This window comes from Sinohyriopsis cumingii, chromosome 15 (genome assembly GCF_028554795.1).
Source record: "Sinohyriopsis cumingii isolate HCF-2022 chromosome 15, ASM2855479v2, whole genome shotgun sequence".
In the NCBI taxonomy this organism is placed as follows: Eukaryota; Metazoa; Mollusca; class Bivalvia; order Unionida; family Unionidae; genus Sinohyriopsis; species Sinohyriopsis cumingii.
Window position 1 is genome coordinate 87,062,587 of NC_142975.1, and position 19,133 is coordinate 87,081,719.

Sequence of the window (19,133 nt, forward strand, 5' to 3'; positions counted from 1 at the left end):
GAGATGTGCTCGTACCACGACCTCAGCATCACCAATTCATTCTTTCAGACAAAGCCACAGTACAAAGTGTCTTGGAGGCATCCCTGGTCTAAACACTGGCACCAGCTGGACTTGATCATTACAAGACGGTCAGCCATGAAGGGTGTGCTTCTTACCCGTACCTTCCACAGTGCTGACTGCGACACCAACCACTCGCTGGTGTGCTGCAAAATGAAGCTTCAGCCGAAGAAGATCCACCGCTCAAGGCAAGAGGGGAAACCATGCACTGATGTGAGCAAAACATCATATCCAGACAAGGCTGAGGAATTCACCTATGCTCTTTCCAAGATGTTTGATTCAGAACCCCTCAACGGCAGTGCCAAAGAAAGATGGGATCACATCAGAGAGACTGTGTACAGCACAGCCACACAGATGTTTGGTAAGAAGCAATCAAAGAACAATGACTGGTTTGAGGCTAACTCTGCCACACTCATGCCAGCCATAGAAGAGTGTTGCAGTGCTCACCTGCAATACAAGCGATCCCCCTGCCAGAAGAGACTACAGGCATACAGGTCTACCAAAAGCAAAGTCCAGAGATTAGCATGGCAGTGTGCCAATGAATACTGGCTTCAGCTCTGTCAGAACATCCAGTCTGCAGCAGATATCGGAAACATCAGAGGCATGTACGATGGCATAAAGAAAGCAATGGGTCCCACAAAGAAAGTGACAGCACCACTGAAGTCTGCCACAGGAGATACCATCCACAACAAGGGCAAGCAGATGGAGCATTGGGTGGAATACTACTTTGAACTGTACTCCAAAGAGAACCACGTGAACGCCATTGAAAACCTCCCTCTCATGGCCGAACTGGACGAGAAACCTACTGTAGCCAAACTAAAGAAGGCCTTAGAGAAACTGTCCTTAGGTAAAGCCCCAGGGAAGGATGGCATCGCAGCAGAACTCATGAAGTACGGATATAATGTGCTGATCACACACCTGCACGACCTCCTCTGCCAGTGCTGAGACAAGGGTGCAGTGCCTCAGGACATTAGAGACACTAACATCATAACCCTGTACAAGAACAAGGGCAAAAGAAGCAACTGCAACAACTAAAGGGGCATATCACTTCTCAGCATCGTGGGTAAAGTTTACGCACGCGTCATCCTGAACAGACTGCAGATGCTTGCTGACAGAGTGTACCCAGAGTCGCAGTGCGGGTTCCACACAGAAAGGTCCACAATCGACATGATTTTCTCCGTCAGGCAGCTGCAGGAAAAATGCAGAGAACAACACAGACACCTCTTCCTGACCCTTATAGACGTCACCAAGGCATTCGATCTGGTCAGCAGAGACGGACCCTTCACAATCCTGGCGAAAATTGGATGCCCTCCAAAGCTGATAAGCATGACTCAGTCCTTCCACGATGACATGAAAGGCAGAGTGCAGTATGATGGCTCAACATCCGACCCCTTAGACATCCACAGTAGAGTTAAACAGGGCTACGTCATTGCCCCCACACTCTTCGGCATCTTCTTCGCAGTCCTGCTCAAGCACGCCTTTGGGACGTCCACAGAAGGGATTTACCTGCACATGCGATCAGACGGCAGACTGTTCAACCTGGCACAACTGAAGGCAAAGAGCAAAGTGCGTGAAGTCACCATCAGGGACATGCTCTTCGCAGACAATGATGCTCTAGCCACCCACACAGAAGCTGAGCTTCAGCGCCTGATGCACCGCTTTGCTGAAGCATGCGATGAGTTTGGGTTAACCATAAGCCTAAAGAAAACAAACATGATGGCTCAGGACGCAGACCCCCAAGCATCATCATCAACAACTACGAACTTGAGGTGGTCAGTCAGTTCATATACCTCTGCTCTACCATCACCAACAACCTCTCGCTCGATGCTGAACTCAACAAGTGGATCAGAAAGGCATCAACAACTCTCTCCAGGTTGTCGCAGATAGTGTGGAACAACAGCATGTTGACCCTGAACACTAAGATCACTGTGTACCATGCCTGAGTGCTAAGCACTCTCATGTACGCCAGTGAAGCCTGGACTCTGTACGCCTCAAAAGAGAAAAGACTGAGTTCCTTTCACATGCGATGCCTCCGATGCGTACTCGGGATCACCTGGAGCAATCAAGTAACAAACAATGAGGTGCTCGAGCGTGCCAAGATTCCCAGCATGGTCACACTCCTCCGCCAATGTCGCATCAGATAGCTGGGCCATGGACGTCAGATGGATGACGGATGGATCCCCAAAGACATTCTTTATTCGGAACTTGCCTCTGGCAAAAGGTTGATCGGACGGCCACATCTCCGCTTCAAAGATGTCTGCAAGCACGACATGAAAGCCCTTGACATCGATGTCAAAACCTGGGAAGAGCTCGCTCTAGACAGATCAAGCTGGCAACATGCTGTGATGACTGGTCTGAAAACCAGACAGGACAAGCTACGCTTGCTAGCTGATGAAAGGCGATCACAGAGGAAGAAGAAGCAGCTCCAACCAACACCAGACACAACTTTCAAGTGCAGCAAGGACTGCCACTCCCACATTGGACTACATAGCCACATCAGATGCTGCACAACCACCAACCGGGACATCTCTCATGTGCGCAGTTCCGTCGTCTCTCGAGACTAATGGATGCCAACAATATATGGTATTAACCTTGACCATTCTCTTTACTATTAATTGTTATCTTAATTTTGTTAAAATACTAACTATTAATTCACCCATAGTTTTCAGGATGATTTTACCAATGAAATAGATTCACTGAAAGTCAATAATAAGCACAGGCTCATGTCAGCACAGTTAACTGTAGTTTATAAAGCATAAACTCTCATGCTGGACAGATTAATTTATTACTGCAAGGCTCCCATTAAACTTGAAAATAGGAAGTTCTTCCCCTATCCCCAATAAAATGGTCAGTCCTAAATATGATATATATGTCCATTTTTCTATAGAGACAATGACATCTTGCAGTCAACCTGCCTTATATACAGTTCTGTCAGAGCAGATATTATGGTCATTATGAACAACTCCATTATGACCAGTGTTCGCTTGGGGAATTCAGAAGTAAGTTTGGACAAAAGTATCTTCCAGTCTCAAGTGAATGCAGAGATGAACACTGATGACACTTGCATTACCTTCAAACCACCTAATGAATTACTGAAAGGAGCTATGACCACCGCTAATCAACTATATATTTTACCATCCAAAGGATTTTAAAGACAGCTAGAAACCTGATGTTGTCATTTAATGTCACTATGGTTATGATTATGTGTTTGCACATGTTTATGTGTTTGTATGGCATTGATATTTGACAATGCTAAGCCTACTAACTATATCTTTCTTTCCAAGTGTATTAAATGCTTTAAAGAAAACAGATTAGTTAAATTTTTATTCAATTCAGATTTGAATTTCCACTAATTTTCTACAGGACTATATCAAAAGATAGCTTATTCTCAAAACACATTTTTGAAGTCTCAAAAAAATCCACCAATGTCTGAGAATATGGCAGGTATGAATATATTCTACACAAGTCTTCAATCTCTACTCAATAAAATTTGTACATTTGTACTCGTCTATTTATAAGAGAATCAATCTTTCTTGGACTCATCTTCTTCCTCCTTTCTTCCCAAGTTTTAGTTCCTTTCTTCACACTTCTTTGAATTTCCTTCTTCACACTTCTATTCCTTTCTTCACATTTCTATTCCTTTGGCCACTGACTTGTCCTGGCACCTTGAAAGCTCCCAAATATCAAATTCCAAGTTCTTTAACAAGCTAATCCAATCCCACATATTAAATGGAGTTCCTTTCCTTTTGATCTACTTTAACCCATCCCACTTAATTATACCTAAAACATGGTGGCTAAAATATAAATTTTGGACTCTGCTCACCCCGTTTTTTTTTTTAGCCCTGCATTCTACTTTACCTGATATCCTTTAAAATTTGTTGTTGGCACATAAAGTTCTTCACACCATATGTACAACAGCCCTACTATGCCTCTGGTATCCACTAAGCTAAGAACAAAGGATTCCATCTCTTTCAAGTATTTTGGTAGCTCAAGACTGCATAACACTTATGTAGGAACTTGTACTCTAATTTTAATAAATTTAAATCATAAGGCAATTTACATAAGACACAAAATTCACCTACAAACAAGAGTTTTTTACATTCACAAAGTTTGGGAAATTTACATCGTGAAGAACTCAAGGTGCAGAAATGATTTTCTGTCAGTCACAATGACTGTGAGCTACCTGTGACCTTTCGAGACCACATTTTATAGGGTTCTTCCCCACTCCAATGTGCAAGCCATCTATAAGAAAGTTTGGTAACTGAAACTGGTGGACAACTAAAGTTATTGTATGGAAACTAGATTGATAACAGATGGACAACAGCATACCATAACAGGCTTCACCTTACAGCAAGCTTAGAATAAAAAGGCAGTGGCATAACATACTGTTCGTGAGTGAAATTCTACATCACTTGGATCATACATATTTATTCAGGTAGCAACATTTGCTGAACTCCAAATTGCCACTAAAACCCAAGCCAAATGGCAAGGCTTAACACACCTGAGTTATTTTACAAACAATGACACCAGAAAAAAATACACCATCACTTTTCTTATATAAAAATGAATAAACTTTGAAGTTTTTCTGATGCAGTTCAAAGTTTCCATAGTAACGGCACTAATCTCCTACTAGCTTTAGAAAGGGCAGCACATGCTTCTGTTCAGCTAGCATAAAACATATGCATGTGACCATCTTACAAGAGAACCAACTTTGATTTTCTATCGAGAAATAACTACTTTTGTGAATATTAAAGCAATAATGTTGGTTCTGAGAAATAAAGCAACTAGCAGATATTTGGCACATAGTAACATTACACAGACTGTCAACCGTAGTTCCTCTGAAACATATGAACACACCAGTTACTGTGGAGTAGATGAGTTAAAATCCACTTTGCATGCATACATCATTATTTCTATTATTCCAACTGAAAATTATGTATTGGAACCAAAAATTATTCATTTTTCTAATCAGAAAATATCTCTCTTCTGTACAGGATTTCATTTTTTCATTCAATACACACATGATACAGTATGCAGACCCATAAAAGATCAGTCTAACAACACATCAGGTCGACAATGCTGTGTGAAATATGACCACATCCAAAAATGCTGCACATGCATTTTTAGGATGAATATAACATTCTCAATTAAAAATATTCAAGGTTCTTGTTCCAATGTTTGAGGCAAATCTAGTTAAGCAATGAAGGGCAATTCTAAAACTGAAGCAACAGCAGCATGAAAAACAGAAACGAAAATAAAGGTACATTTTATGTCAATTTAATAAAATCAAGTACCTCCATATTTTGTAACTCTTTAATACCCCATCTGAATTATATATATATATATATATATATATATATATATATATATATATATATATATATATCAAGACCTTCATAATTCAACATTAATTACATGTATTTCTCAAATCTTATACATAAAAAGTGTAATATTGCTCATGTAGAAAGTGGACACTTTAAGAAATAAAGAATGTAGAAGGTAGTTACTGGGAATACTGAAATCTGTTTTCCAGTTGCAAAGAGGTTTTGGCAGAACAGCATCAACCATGACAGGAACCACAACAATGCATTCTGAGGAGGATGGGTCCAGACACACAGAGAATGTTAAGCTGACAATATATTCTTTCTCCACTTCATGCTCCACAATGGAATAGCTGACATTTGTGAAAAATATAAAAGGTTTTTCTTTCAGAATTCAAGAAAAACGATGCACATTCTGTAATTAAACATGTCAGTTTTAAAATGCCTGAAACAAAATTATAAGTCCAATTGTATTGAGGTATACTAATGATATCTTTTACAACCTCAATTACAAGAGAACTTGTCAGATCTCATTGACTAATGCTTAAAAACTCTAAATTACAAAACTATACAGTTTATATCGATAATTTTAATTTAAATCAATCATAATGGGTATTTTGTGAGAAAATCAACCTTTTCCTATATTATTTTCAAGTAACAAAAGTCAAGAAGAAATAGTATAATTTGAACAAAAGATTACCAGAGTTGTATATAACAGTTTATTGAATTGGGTATTTTACAAAAGATTACCAGAGTTGTATATAACAGTTTAATAAATTGGGTATTTTACAAAAGATTACCAGAGTTGTATATAACAGTTTAATAAATTGGGTATTTAACTCCCTGGTCTGGAACAATGGTGTAACTTGAAATTAGTTGCATTTTAGAAATCTGAAAGGATATTCTACGAACACTCCAAAACAAAAACTAAAAGACTTCATCAAGCTGTTGATCATGTCTTTTTGAATGTACCAAACAGCTTATTAAACAAGTCTAATTAAGGTTACCTTCAATTATATGGAATTATTTGAACAATTGCTCTTACAGCAATCAAGAACAATCTTTTCAAAGTGCACAGCAAATGTGGAACTCCTCTCTACAGCGTAGTTTTACTGATAGAATATGCATATTGGATACATGCTGTTCACCAACTTTGACCACAAATCCCAATGTTACCAAATTTTGTTTCACAAAGTTTTGTCTGTCCATGTAAAGTTTAGTCACGTATACTTTAGATCTAATGAGAGGAAGTCTCAAATCTGACAAAACATATGGTCCACCAACAGCTGATCCTTTTAGTCAATAAGACTGTGTCTCAAAATTGTTCTAATTTTCCTTTTTAATGTGCATAAAATTCTAAGTTACTTGACACCAGTGTAAAGCTATATCCTTCTTCTTTGCTGTAATGCCACTAGCTTGGTCTATTATGAACCGTGATGATGTGACAGGCTGGAAGAAGGTACAACCTCATCAAGCAAAATTGTGTCGCTTTGCCTTAATAACTTAATATGTACTTTTAGTTAATGTATTTGAATAAAACTTACGTTAATCTCTTGACTGTTATTTAATCTAAATCTAATCTAATAACTCTCTTAAATATGCATTTTTACTCCATTTGTTTATTTTATAGTGCTTATATAAAACTCTGGATTGTTACTATCCAAAACATTTGAATTTGGAAAAACCTGAAACATCTTTAAGATAGAGGTGGTATTCCTTATTTTGGGTTGGTATTCCTTATTTTGGTTTGGTATTTCTTATATTTGGGCACATCATTAATCATACAGATAAAGAAAGCAGTGAGCGACAGGATTCAACTGTCTAGTGTACTTACTCAAGCCGAATGACATCAAGCAGATAGAATTTGCCCATTTGTCCTAAAAATTAAAGAAATATTATATCAAAATTAAAATTCATGAAAAATCAACCAAAGTAGGTCAAAGTAGGTAGTTAAAGAAAAATCAAGAAGTTAAGATGAAAATCAAGTATGTTTCTCATGACAACTGTAACCATTTACCACTTCAGGGCATGAAAAAGACACTTGTCTTCTCATTCTGTACAGATCAAATTTGCCTGGAATCAAACAGCCAAACAGTCTTTTATATCATCGTCGCTATAAAAACAAGTAAAATTTCTTGGAAAAAGGTTAAAAAAACACATTAAAATAAATGTTATCCCAGTTACATGCATTCATTTCCACAGCAATTTCATTCCAAAAAAAACTCATAAGACAGAGTTAATTATGCAAGTTTTCATAAATATTGGAAAAAGAAGTGAAAGCACCTGCTTAACATGTTCATACCTACCGTATTTACCGCATATGTTGAGACACGATAAAATAATTATTTTTTTTCCTGTCCCAGAACTTATGGTGAAACATTTTTTCACTTTGGTCATATGTCCCAAGATTTAAGAAACGAAATAAAATTGTATTGCATTTGTGCTTGCCCCCCCCCCACTGCACATTGCATTAAAATAGATAAATAAAACGTTGAATTGATAACAAAAAGAAACTAACCTTGTGTTGTTATCATTTATTCCTTTTTTTCAACATGAGCATTAAAGAATAAAATATTTCCATGAAATCCATAAGCGTAGGATTCCATACTTTAGCATGTATCAATTATGTCCGATACTGCACACCACATTGTTCACATGAACATTGAGAAACAATTGTGTGTGGTTGTGCTCCAAGGTTTGAACATGTTATCCGACTGAAAACTGGAGCGAACAAAATCGCAAACAAGAGGGAAATAGTTAACCGATATCACGCATGACACGGTGTTGGGTGCAAAATAATCAAGACTGAATTATATCCAGGTCTACTGTATGACAGTATACCGCAAATAACAATGATCATTTGAAAACACATTGACTCAAGTGTAATTGACAATCTTCTCACCAGCTCGGGTTACAAAATTATCCTTACTATTTACCGGCAGACGTCAATGATCCTTTGTGTTAATTGTAACCACAGATGCCAAACATACAGAAGCCCTGGTGGTGAATAAACACGACTGGCATCAAGCAGTTAACTCCTTTGAACCTACCGACAGGACATCAAAGACAAAAGGTGATTTTTATTACAAAGCAAGCTGATCTCAGAAGCCAACTTTGGTTACTTTTTCTTGGTAAAGGATATCAATACAAAGGTTATTTTATTGCAAAGCATGTCGACATTAGAAGCTGACTGGATAGTGTGAAGTGAGCCGATTTTTTACATTTTTTTGGAATATACAAAGACAGCCGAGATATGGAAACAAACTTGGGTTCCTTTTCAACTGTATTCACGGGAAGTTTGAAAACAAAATGAAACAATGGAACAAATTTTGAAGTGACACAATATAGTGCTTTCTGCACAGATGTTGATGACCCAGCGTCACCCAGAATATTTGGAGAAAATAAAATCATGTGATGAATTCGTGAAGGCCAGAAGAAAAACAGATCATTTCACCGACAATATGATCATTAACAGAAGAGAAGCAAACGATTTAGCAAACGAGAGGGAAATAATCAACCAATATATATTGAAGACAAATGCCATTCACGCATGGCACGGTGTTAGGTTCAAAATAGCCAAGAATAATTTATATCCAGGTCTACTGTACAACAGTATCTCGCAAATAAAAATCATTGTTTGAAAACACGTTCAATAGAATGCAAGTGACAATTTTTCACCGGCGCGGGTTAAAAATGTATCATTACTATTTATCCACAGACATCAGTGCACCTTTGTAATAATTATTACTACAAATGCCAAGCACATAGAAGCCCTGGTGGTAAATAAACACAACTGGCAGCCAACAGTAAACTTCTTCTTTGAACTTACTGACAGGACATCAAAGACAAAGGTTGTTTTTATTACAAAGCAAGCCTTTGGACTCGGAAGCCAAATTTTTTTAAAGCATATCAATACAAAGGTTATTTTATTCCAAAGCAAGCTGACCTCAGAAGCCGACTTGGATTCTTTTAAGTGTGCTGATTTTTTATATTACAGCTTCAAATATACAAAGACGGCCGAGATATGGAAGCTAACTTTGGTTTCTTTTCACCAGTATTCACAAAAAATTTTAAAATAAAGTCAAACAATGGAACAATTTTTAAAGTTTACAATATAGTGCTTCATGCACGAACATCGATGACCCAGCATCATCCAGAAGATTTGGAGAAAATAAAATCACGTGATGAATTCATGAAGGCCTGAAGAAAAACAGATCATTTCGCCGACAATATGATCATTAACATGGATAAAACTCTAATGTACTTTGGTAGCATTCCTGGATGGACTGATGATAAGATGTGCATCAAAAGTGTGAGAATTAGCAAGACTAGTGCAGATTTTCAAAAATCTTAATTTTCTCCTTGCAGTTTCCGCTTCAGGTGGTGTGTTGCCTCTAACATTTTGTCACGGTATGAGAAAGCTACAAATATATTAATGTACCAAAAGAATAGATCGTACGTGTGCAGGAGAAGGGTTGTATTAATGAGATGCTGCTGCAGTGGATTAAAAAGTTTTATCTCAAGTACACAGTTTTATAGTTTTTAAAATAAAATTTCAGTTGGAGTGCAATTTCCAATATGTAATTTTCGAACGATTTAAAAGGTGTCCCACAACTTACGACTCAAAAAAACCCAATGTGTCCCAGAACATACAGTGCACAAAAAAAATTACTTTTAAAATTAATTTATGGTGTCCCTACAAATACGGTGCCCCAACATATACGGTAATTACGGAAAATAATGTACTAGAACATAGAAACAATTCTAGGTTTTGGATGCCGATCAGTATGATTCTTTGTCAAGCAAAAGAATAAATCTCAATAGTTTGATCAAAGTATTAATTATATTTGTGTTTGCAAGACTTGCATGAAAGCACCACTGGCATGCATACCAAAAAGTTTAACTCCTGAAATATTGAAAAAAATTTAAACAGTTGGAAAGATTACTGCTATTGCATGAAAATCTAATCAGATCATCTGAATATCAAAAAGTTCAAAACAAATCAACAATAAAATATGTCCACTGTATTTCACTCCCCCACCCCCATTGTTGAAAAAAGGATTTTGTCAAAAAAGTTAAGTCCAATTAGTTTTATATTTTGAAGAAATGGGGTAATTTGGATTTTTAATGTAGCTTTAACAATGTTTCAGTCATATCTCTATGATGTCTGCAGTGTGACAGTTTATAGTGATGTCTAGCACTGGGGCATCATGCTGCAGACATGTAGCATGATGTCACACCCAGTGATACTATTCTGATACAAGGCCAACCAGTCCTAACACTAACCTCTTAATGCTGAGCACCAAGTGAGGCAGCTGTTAGTACCATTTTTGTAAGTCTTTGGTATGACTCGGGAAGGGATTGAACCCACAACCTTCCACATCCGAGGCAGCTGCCTAACCACTAGGCCACCTGAGCAGTTTTAAAAAAATGGAACAAATCCTGTAATTGTATGAAAATCTAAAAGGACATCTATGTATGAAAACAATTAAGCACACCTATTAAATTTTATTTGTCCATCTATAGGTGGTTTTGGCTTATCTGTGCTAACATGATTTTTGTCCCCCCAAAAGGCCCTAAAATGTTCAACGTGTCAAAAATTTAAAAAATTTGCAATATGTACTTAAAGACAATATATGCATACAAATATGCAAGTTGAATTTCATTTTCCCAAAACAAATGCTTTTGCACAATCTTACAAGTTTATTGGGATGGATGGATGATGTACAGAAATATCGACAAGAACCGAATCACAAAGGCTTCATTGTAAGCAGTGGCCCATAAGAATATTAGGAATGAGCTATTTTATTTATCTATTTCATCAGTCACTTAAATCATTTCACAAAAGTTACAATAAATAAGTCTGGTCCATATAGCATGATTTTGTAGTGTGTGTGTTTTAGTAAGTTCAGGTAATTAAGAAAGAGAGAAGACAAAATATTACAGTAACACTTGATTACTACTTAAAAGTTCAATAATGAAGCAAACTTTACAAATATGCAAGGCTTCAATAGATCTTATTAAATTATAAGAAACAGAAGTAAAAAATGTTCTGAATATACAACAACATAAAAATTAACATGAAAGTTTTACCCCAACTGAAGTTCTCTAAGGAAATGTTGACCTCCTTCCTCTCAATTCCAATACTCAGGATGAAATGGCAGCCATCAACAATCAAACGTGCACTAACTGAGTGCCGGATACCTGGAACATCCACACAGCAGTCGACCCCAGTACAAAACTTTGGTACATGGCAGGACACCATAGCAGGAAGAGTGGGCAAAACCAGGTCCAGGGGGCACTCTAAAATAATAATGCACTCTAAAATAATATTGACACATTTAAAGAGACGATTCGTTGCTCAGTGTGGTTGTTGTTGTTAGTTGTTTTGCTGCTGTTGTAGGGTGTAACACCACTGTTCAGCACAACATAGGTTATACATGGTAGCCAACATAAATGGTGAAGGAGGAACCCCAGAAAGAACCACCAACCCATGAGAATTTGTTGTTAGTACTTTTAATACTACATTGAAATCTTAATAGCTCAAACCCAGCTGACTTAAACACCAGGAACTGGTTCAATAGCATTTTACATGTTATTGTGGTAAGAAATTTCCAGATAAAACTCTTGTATTTACCAAACTCAGGAATCAAAAACACAGAATTGAAAAATAATTAAGATGAGAAGCTTTTGTTCAAGAAAACAGTAACATATATCTAGTAGAAAATATTGTATTTAATATTAAAGACACAAGAGGCTTATGTGGACTATATATCACTCATCTGGCTTACACAACAGCTGCTGATCATGTTTATATTGTATTATAAGAACAAAACCTAGGTAATCTATTGCCCAGACTTATACCATTAATGTTGTATCATAAGAACACAACCTAGGTAATCTATTGCCCAGACTTATACCATTAATGTTGTATTATTACTTCACTTTCATATCCTGACCATATAAATATGCAGGACTTAAGAAACAGTAGGACTGGGTTGAAATAATCTCATGCAATAAATGACATTTCTGTCATTTTGTATACTATTTGACCCTGTCTTAAAACAATGCAAGTCCAATTCAGCAATGCATCACAGCAGGTTTGTTATTGTTGTTATCAAAGCAAGGGGAATAACTTCAGAGATATGCAAATGGCACCTGCTGAAATTCTTTTATCAAAGATTTCCATGTCTGAAATTAAAGGCTGTTTTTATTGATTTGTTCAAGCTCACAAAGTGCTCATTTTTGTTGATGCAGGTACGACTTTCATAGGCACATACATTTACTGACCATCACATGGCATGATGGGAAATCTTGTACTTTCACATGTGAGACTCTATATTATACACTTATATATGTAATAAATATACCAATTTAATAACTTTGAACAAAATCAGATCACAAATATAAATGCTAGATTTTTCACATGCTCAGCCAATGAAAAGCATGGTCACAACAAAATAATATGCATGAACTTCACTCATCAACATACACAACCATGACCTAGGCTACATAGGCCTATTCAACTAGTTGGACAAAATCCCATGAAAACTACAGTCTCTAGAGTTGTATAAAAATCTCCATATCAAATGCAAGACTTGGGTGATAAATGTAGTCTCTCAACTAGGATGTAGCTCAACAAATCATGGGCAAGACCACATATTTAATACTGAAACTGTCCATGATCAGTATAAGATTACAGTTTAATTTCACAAATAACATAATGCCAATATATGCACAAAAAAAACTTATTTCTGCATTAGATTGACATACCTGACTCATGCTTCCATTCTGACATTCAAAAAACGGGTGTTTTGAGGCATATTTTTGTGCCACATGCTGCTAAACAGAGGGGCTCCCTTGTCTGCACCTAATAACATAGCCTCACACCACAAGAAATTAAATACAGGATATCAACAAAAAAACATAAATTTTGTTGCCAAATATAATACATAGATTGAAGCTTATGAAATGCATAATAAAAGAGAATTAAATCCATTTACTCTACAACGGATAACTATTTTTTTATTACCCAACCAGTATACTGGTTCTCTGACTGTAAAATAATTAGTCATCTAATACAGATCTTGATGATAAAAGCAAATATTCAAAGTTTAGTTGAAACAATATTATAAATATGTTTTTCAGACTAGTAACAAACTCAGCCAATTAGATACAAGATTACATTATTAATAAGCATCTCAATCATTTCTCCAACTTGTCAAAGATCTTGTTGAGATAAGCAAATTCTTCATGTTCTTTGGATTTTGGAGATGGCTACAGTAGGTGTTTTTTAAAATTTCATTTTGGATAAAAACTACATCTAGCCATCACATCTGCATACAGAAACAAAACGTTCACTAAGATATTTATTAAATAGGTGTGGATGGGTGTTTTCTATTGTCCTAGGCTCTCTCTTTACAATCCATACACATTACTGAACATTTTTTACATCTCGTTATGTTGCCACTTCGGTATTGTGCTTTTTCTAATTTTCAATGAAGTTCACCACATCACCTGGATTTATGTATCGATCTCTTGCCTCCACCTTTATTTCTTCCCCCAATGGTTGAAGAAGCAATAAGTCGGAAATGTCAAACTTTGAGAAGTGGTTAGCATTTGTTGCCATTTTTATTTCAACATAGACAAAAGTAGTTCTTTGGATGCTGGCACATAATTACCATATAAGGAAGAGTCAATATTGTTACTTAACAATGTTAAACTAATGGGACTTTTTATTAAGTATATAATAATATAGTGTATTTCAAGTTTGTTCAAATTCAGATTAGAAATATGGTTTTCAGTGAGATAACAAACTCAACCAATTAGATGTAAACTCATCTAATTGATATGCATTTATCTTGTTCCATTATTGAATGCATCTGAGAACTTAATGATGTAAGCAAATATTCCATGTCTGATCAAAACAAAAAAAAAATAAATCAATTAGATATAAGATCACATTATTAATATATGTGAATCTCACTCACTACTGAACTTGTCAAAGGTATTAATGATAAAAGCATATATCCTAACTTAATAAAAAAATTTGATCAGAAATATGGTCTCGAGAGTGGTAACAAGATTAACAAATCATGTAAGATGAACTCGTTCATATGCATGAATTTTGTTCTTTATTAAACTCATCTTGAACTTCAAAGTTATAAAAGCTTATTCCAAGTTAACTGAAATCAGAGCTGAAATATGGCCTCCATAGTGGTAACCAGCAACTGTTGTTGTTGTTGTTGTAGGGTTTATTGTCATTTTTCAGCACAAGATAGGCTAAACATGGCAGCCAGTATTAATGGTGGAGGAAGAACACACAAAAACCCCAGAAAGAACCACTGACCAACACGAAGCTACTGGCAAGCTTTCTCACATACCCACATCAGCCAAACCCATGACTCAAACCCATGCAGCCAGAGGTAAGATGGCAGTGATCCATAACGGTAAGCACTTTAGACCACTCAGCTACTTGGAGGCCATACCAGCAACTGCTATTAAATGGACATGACAGGGTACATGACACAAGAGACATAACAGATGACACAACACATTATGGCCAGGTCGGCTAACAAGAGAACCTCAATTCCATGGGACTGATGCTCTATTAACCTAAACAATTTCCAAGAATTTATGACGATATCATTACCACCTTGTGCCTGCCAAGTGTTGAAATTATCTCTGATATAAACTTCATGCTAATGTGATTTTCCATTTTGGAGGAGAACAATAAGATTTTCAAGATGACTCCTACGATGGCCATATTCATTTGATATCAGCACCATTTCTAATTAGGACCAAGCAGTCATCATAAGATGTTTTGGTGAAAGCACAATATTACTATGTCCAGTCATCTAGGAAATGTTGCAATATGAAGAAAAACCTGTCCATAAAAGTACAGGTCATAAAAGTACATATAAACCCGGCTATAAATGTGCAGATAAACCTGTTTATAAAGGGACAGAATTAACTGTCTAAAAAGATACAGATAAATATGTTCTTAGAGCAACATATAAACCTGTCAATAGAGAAACAGATGAACCTGTCCATAAAAGTACAGATAAACCTGTCTATAAATGTACAGATAAACCTGTTTATAAAGCTACAGATAAACTTGTCTATTAAGGTACAGATAAACCTGTATATAAATTTACAAGTAAATCTGTCTATAAAGGTCCAGATAAACCTGCCTATGAAGGTATAGATAAATCTGTGTAACAGTACAGATAAACCTGCATATAAAGGTACAAATAAACCTGTATATAAAGGTACAGATAAACCTGTCTAGAATGGGACAGATAAACCTGTCTATAAAGGTACAGATAAATATGTCCATAGAGGTACAGATAAACCCGTCTATAAAGGTACAGATATACCTCTCTATAAAGGTACAGATTAAACCTGACTATGAAGGTACAGATTAAACCTGACTATGAAGGTACAGATAAATATGGCTATGAATGTCAGATAAAACTGTTTATAAAGGTACAGATTAACCTGTCAATAAATAAATCTGTCTAGGAAGATACAGATAAACCTGTCTATAAAGGTACAGATAAACCCATCAATAAAGGTACAGATAAACCTGTCTATAAAGGTACAGATAAACATATCTATAAAGGTGCCGATAACCCTGTCCATAAAGGTACAGATAAACCTATATATAAAGGTACATATAATATATCCATAAAGGTATGGATCAATACATTCAATAGGGTATAGATAGACCTGTTCATAAAGGTACAAATAGGTCCATAAAAATACAGATAAACATGTCCATAAAAGTACAGAAAAACCTGTCCTACCAATGATGTGTATATCTACTGCATCTATGTGTCTTGCCTCTGCAGTGATAGATAAATCCACTGGTAAACAAGCACTGCTATCCACAATGGTGGATATCCACCCACCTGTTATGTGCTCTAGACCTCCATGAAGGGTAGATTTGCCCTCTTCATGTTACAAATGATCTAACATGGGACAGTAAAAAGAAAATAAACCAATCACAATAAAGTTTACAAATGATGGTTCTTGCTGTGAAAGACATCATATGCTAAATATGGCTACAAAATATGAGGATTTTCTGGAACTTTGAAACATGTGAAACTTCATACATGTGGTTCTAGACTGCAGAAACACTGGCTATTGGCTTTTGCTAGCAATTCAGAAATATAATTTTCAGCTTTTTCTGAGGAATAGATTGATGATATTGATTTAGGAAGTGTCAGCAGCAACAAAGAATCATTATCTTTCAAATGATGAAAATGGTGAAGTGTGGATAAGATAGCCATATGCTCTGCAAGTCACTGAGTTCACTGCAAGCATTGGTATATTTTCATTTTGGATGAGAGGGAAAAAAAGAGAGTGATTTCTTATCCAAATAATTTCCACTGGTATTAAATAAAAGACTTGTGACTGAAAGTAACAAATATGGAGTAAAGAAAGAGAAGCCCAACAACAGAGGCCGCATGAGGTGTCCATAAAGTGCAAACAGTGAGATGTTTGTCTTTGTGTATGTGACCCAGGTCCAGTGTTATCGACCAATTTTGTTGCTGGTAGATGAAAACCTTCACCATATTACACTTTAGTGAGCTATATTTAGCTCACCTATTGTCCTTTCCAATGTTTATGTTTGCTGTCCTTTGAGTACTGACTAATGTGTATGTGTTTGTTATGTGAGTGACTGAGTGAGCAATTGATCAAAATGCATCAATTCCCCCACCCAAACTAACCAAAGCTTCTCACATTCTTCTTCTCAATTTTGGATAGACATCTTGACTTGTTCCACTCTTACAAAAGAAGAGCACTGGTTTTTCATGCAAATGAAAGCAGGCCATAGCCATAATTTGAATGAATTATAATGCCTGTACACTTCGAGCCTGGCAAGACATTTATATCCTATTACTCTAAGATTTGAAATGCCAGTATAAGGGTTGTATATTTTGTTTGTATGTGTGTGTGTGATTTGGATTTTTAATCTAGCTTCAACAATTTTGCAGTCATATCGCTACGATGTCTGCAGTGTGACAATTTATAGTGATATCTAGCACTGAGGCATCATGCTGCAAAATGATGTCCCACCCAGTCACATTATCCTGACACCAGGCCGACCGCTCCTAGAACTAACCTCTTAATGCCGAGCGCCAAGCAAGCCAGTTGATAGTACCATTTTTGTAAGTCTTGGGTATGACTTGACAGGGATCGATCCTACAACCTCCCGCATTCAAGATGGATGCTCTAACCACTAGGCCACCGGAGCGGTCTATCTTGTTTGTAGTTACTCCTAGACTTGTATATTAAGTGTATAAAAAGTATTAGCTCTATACTGTTTTAGGTTTTTTCTATATCATTCCTATTCTATTAATAAACCCCATGACCAGCAGCAAGTGTTGTAGTTCATCACTTCTCCCTAATTATAACACCAGCTCACATGTACAAAACTGCTTTTACAAATATTACCAACAGCAAATTACTAGTCAAAACAAACTAGAACATCAAGACTAATTAAGACTAATCAAGATTAATTAAGACTAATTAAACATTTGTAAATAATTATGTGTACATATCTGACATCATATAACTGTATAAAATAATGACAAATTATACTGTAATAAATAGTTCATTCCATGTTCAATTCATAGAGTTTTTTCATCAATTCAGAGAGTTTTTTTCATCAATCTTGTGGAAGTCAGCGGGGAAAAAGAATTACAAACAAAAGGTAGTTTTAGCTTTTATATATGTTGAACTTTAGTATATAATTATAAGGAAATAACAGAAAACCAATTGGCCAATATCCCCAAATCAACAATAAAAAATTATTTGCCTGTAGCAGCTTCAGGCTCTGGTAATCATCCCACAAATCAACTGCCGTAGCAACCCCATCACCTAGGCAGAGCACTGAGTCACTACTACAGTTCTTAAAAGTAAAAAGTTTAATGGTACAGTAGCCTTTCTAAGTAGTATCTGCTAAGACAGGTTTCACATTACATGTGAAGGTCAGATAAACAGTGCTAGAGAATGCATCCTGACTTTGAACTTCACATACCTTTGTGCCATCCAGAGGAATCAGATGTCAGGTAGGGATATTGTTGTCGGTTACAGGGAGTATCCTTGAAGTATGTAGCAATTCCTAATTTCTCCAGAAGATAGTCAACAGCTGAATCTTTTAGTCCATCCATCTGACTGGCTCCCTGCTCTGCCAACCAATTCTTCAGGTTAAAGTCTGAAGAGAAAAGGTAATGATAACTGCAATGATGATGGTGGGGTGGTGGTTGTGGTAGTGAAGGTAATGGTGATGATGATAATGATGATGATTATTATGATAAATTGATAACATACCTGGATTAAGGAATGGCATAGCTAGGTCACATACTGACAGTGGGAACTTGGTCTTAGAGAGCAATGGAAACACAAGTGGACAGTAATTCTTGTCAAAGCAAATCTTGACTTCCAGGTCCACCTGAAGCTTGTTTTGGGAAGACAACAATTCCATGCTGTAACTGTAATTCAAAGATGAGATGAAATAATAATAATAATAATAATAATAATATCCTAATTTTAAAACTAATATTCTTTAGTAATAAGATAATGATAATCGTGTTCCATTTCTCTTATCACAGGCAATCTAAAAACATATCTAAAAACATGTAATGCTGATAATGTACAAGTTTTCTTTCTATTTATCTTAGCAGAGAATTCATACAAAAAATTCATAAAATATTTGGACACATTATTTAAACCTTCACTTTTAAT

The 19,133-nt window shown here is 36.1% G+C and overlaps 1 protein-coding gene across 1 annotated transcript in view; it reads right to left on the reverse strand.

Annotated features, from left to right (window-relative positions):
- The window catches only part of LOC149782249 (uncharacterized), a 665,894-nt gene that overhangs the window by 473,093 nt on the left and 173,668 nt on the right, over positions 1-19,133 (reverse strand). Inside the window, exons 61-65 of the mRNA XM_089935099.1 lie at positions 18,720-18,880; positions 18,427-18,603; positions 11,472-11,681; positions 7,213-7,255; positions 5,565-5,731 (exon numbers count right to left, since the gene is read on the reverse strand). Coding sequence (XP_089791225.1) covers positions 5,565-5,731; positions 7,213-7,255; positions 11,472-11,681; positions 18,427-18,603; positions 18,720-18,880 — 758 coding nt within the window. The remainder of the gene's footprint in view (positions 1-5,564; positions 5,732-7,212; positions 7,256-11,471; positions 11,682-18,426; positions 18,604-18,719; positions 18,881-19,133) is intronic.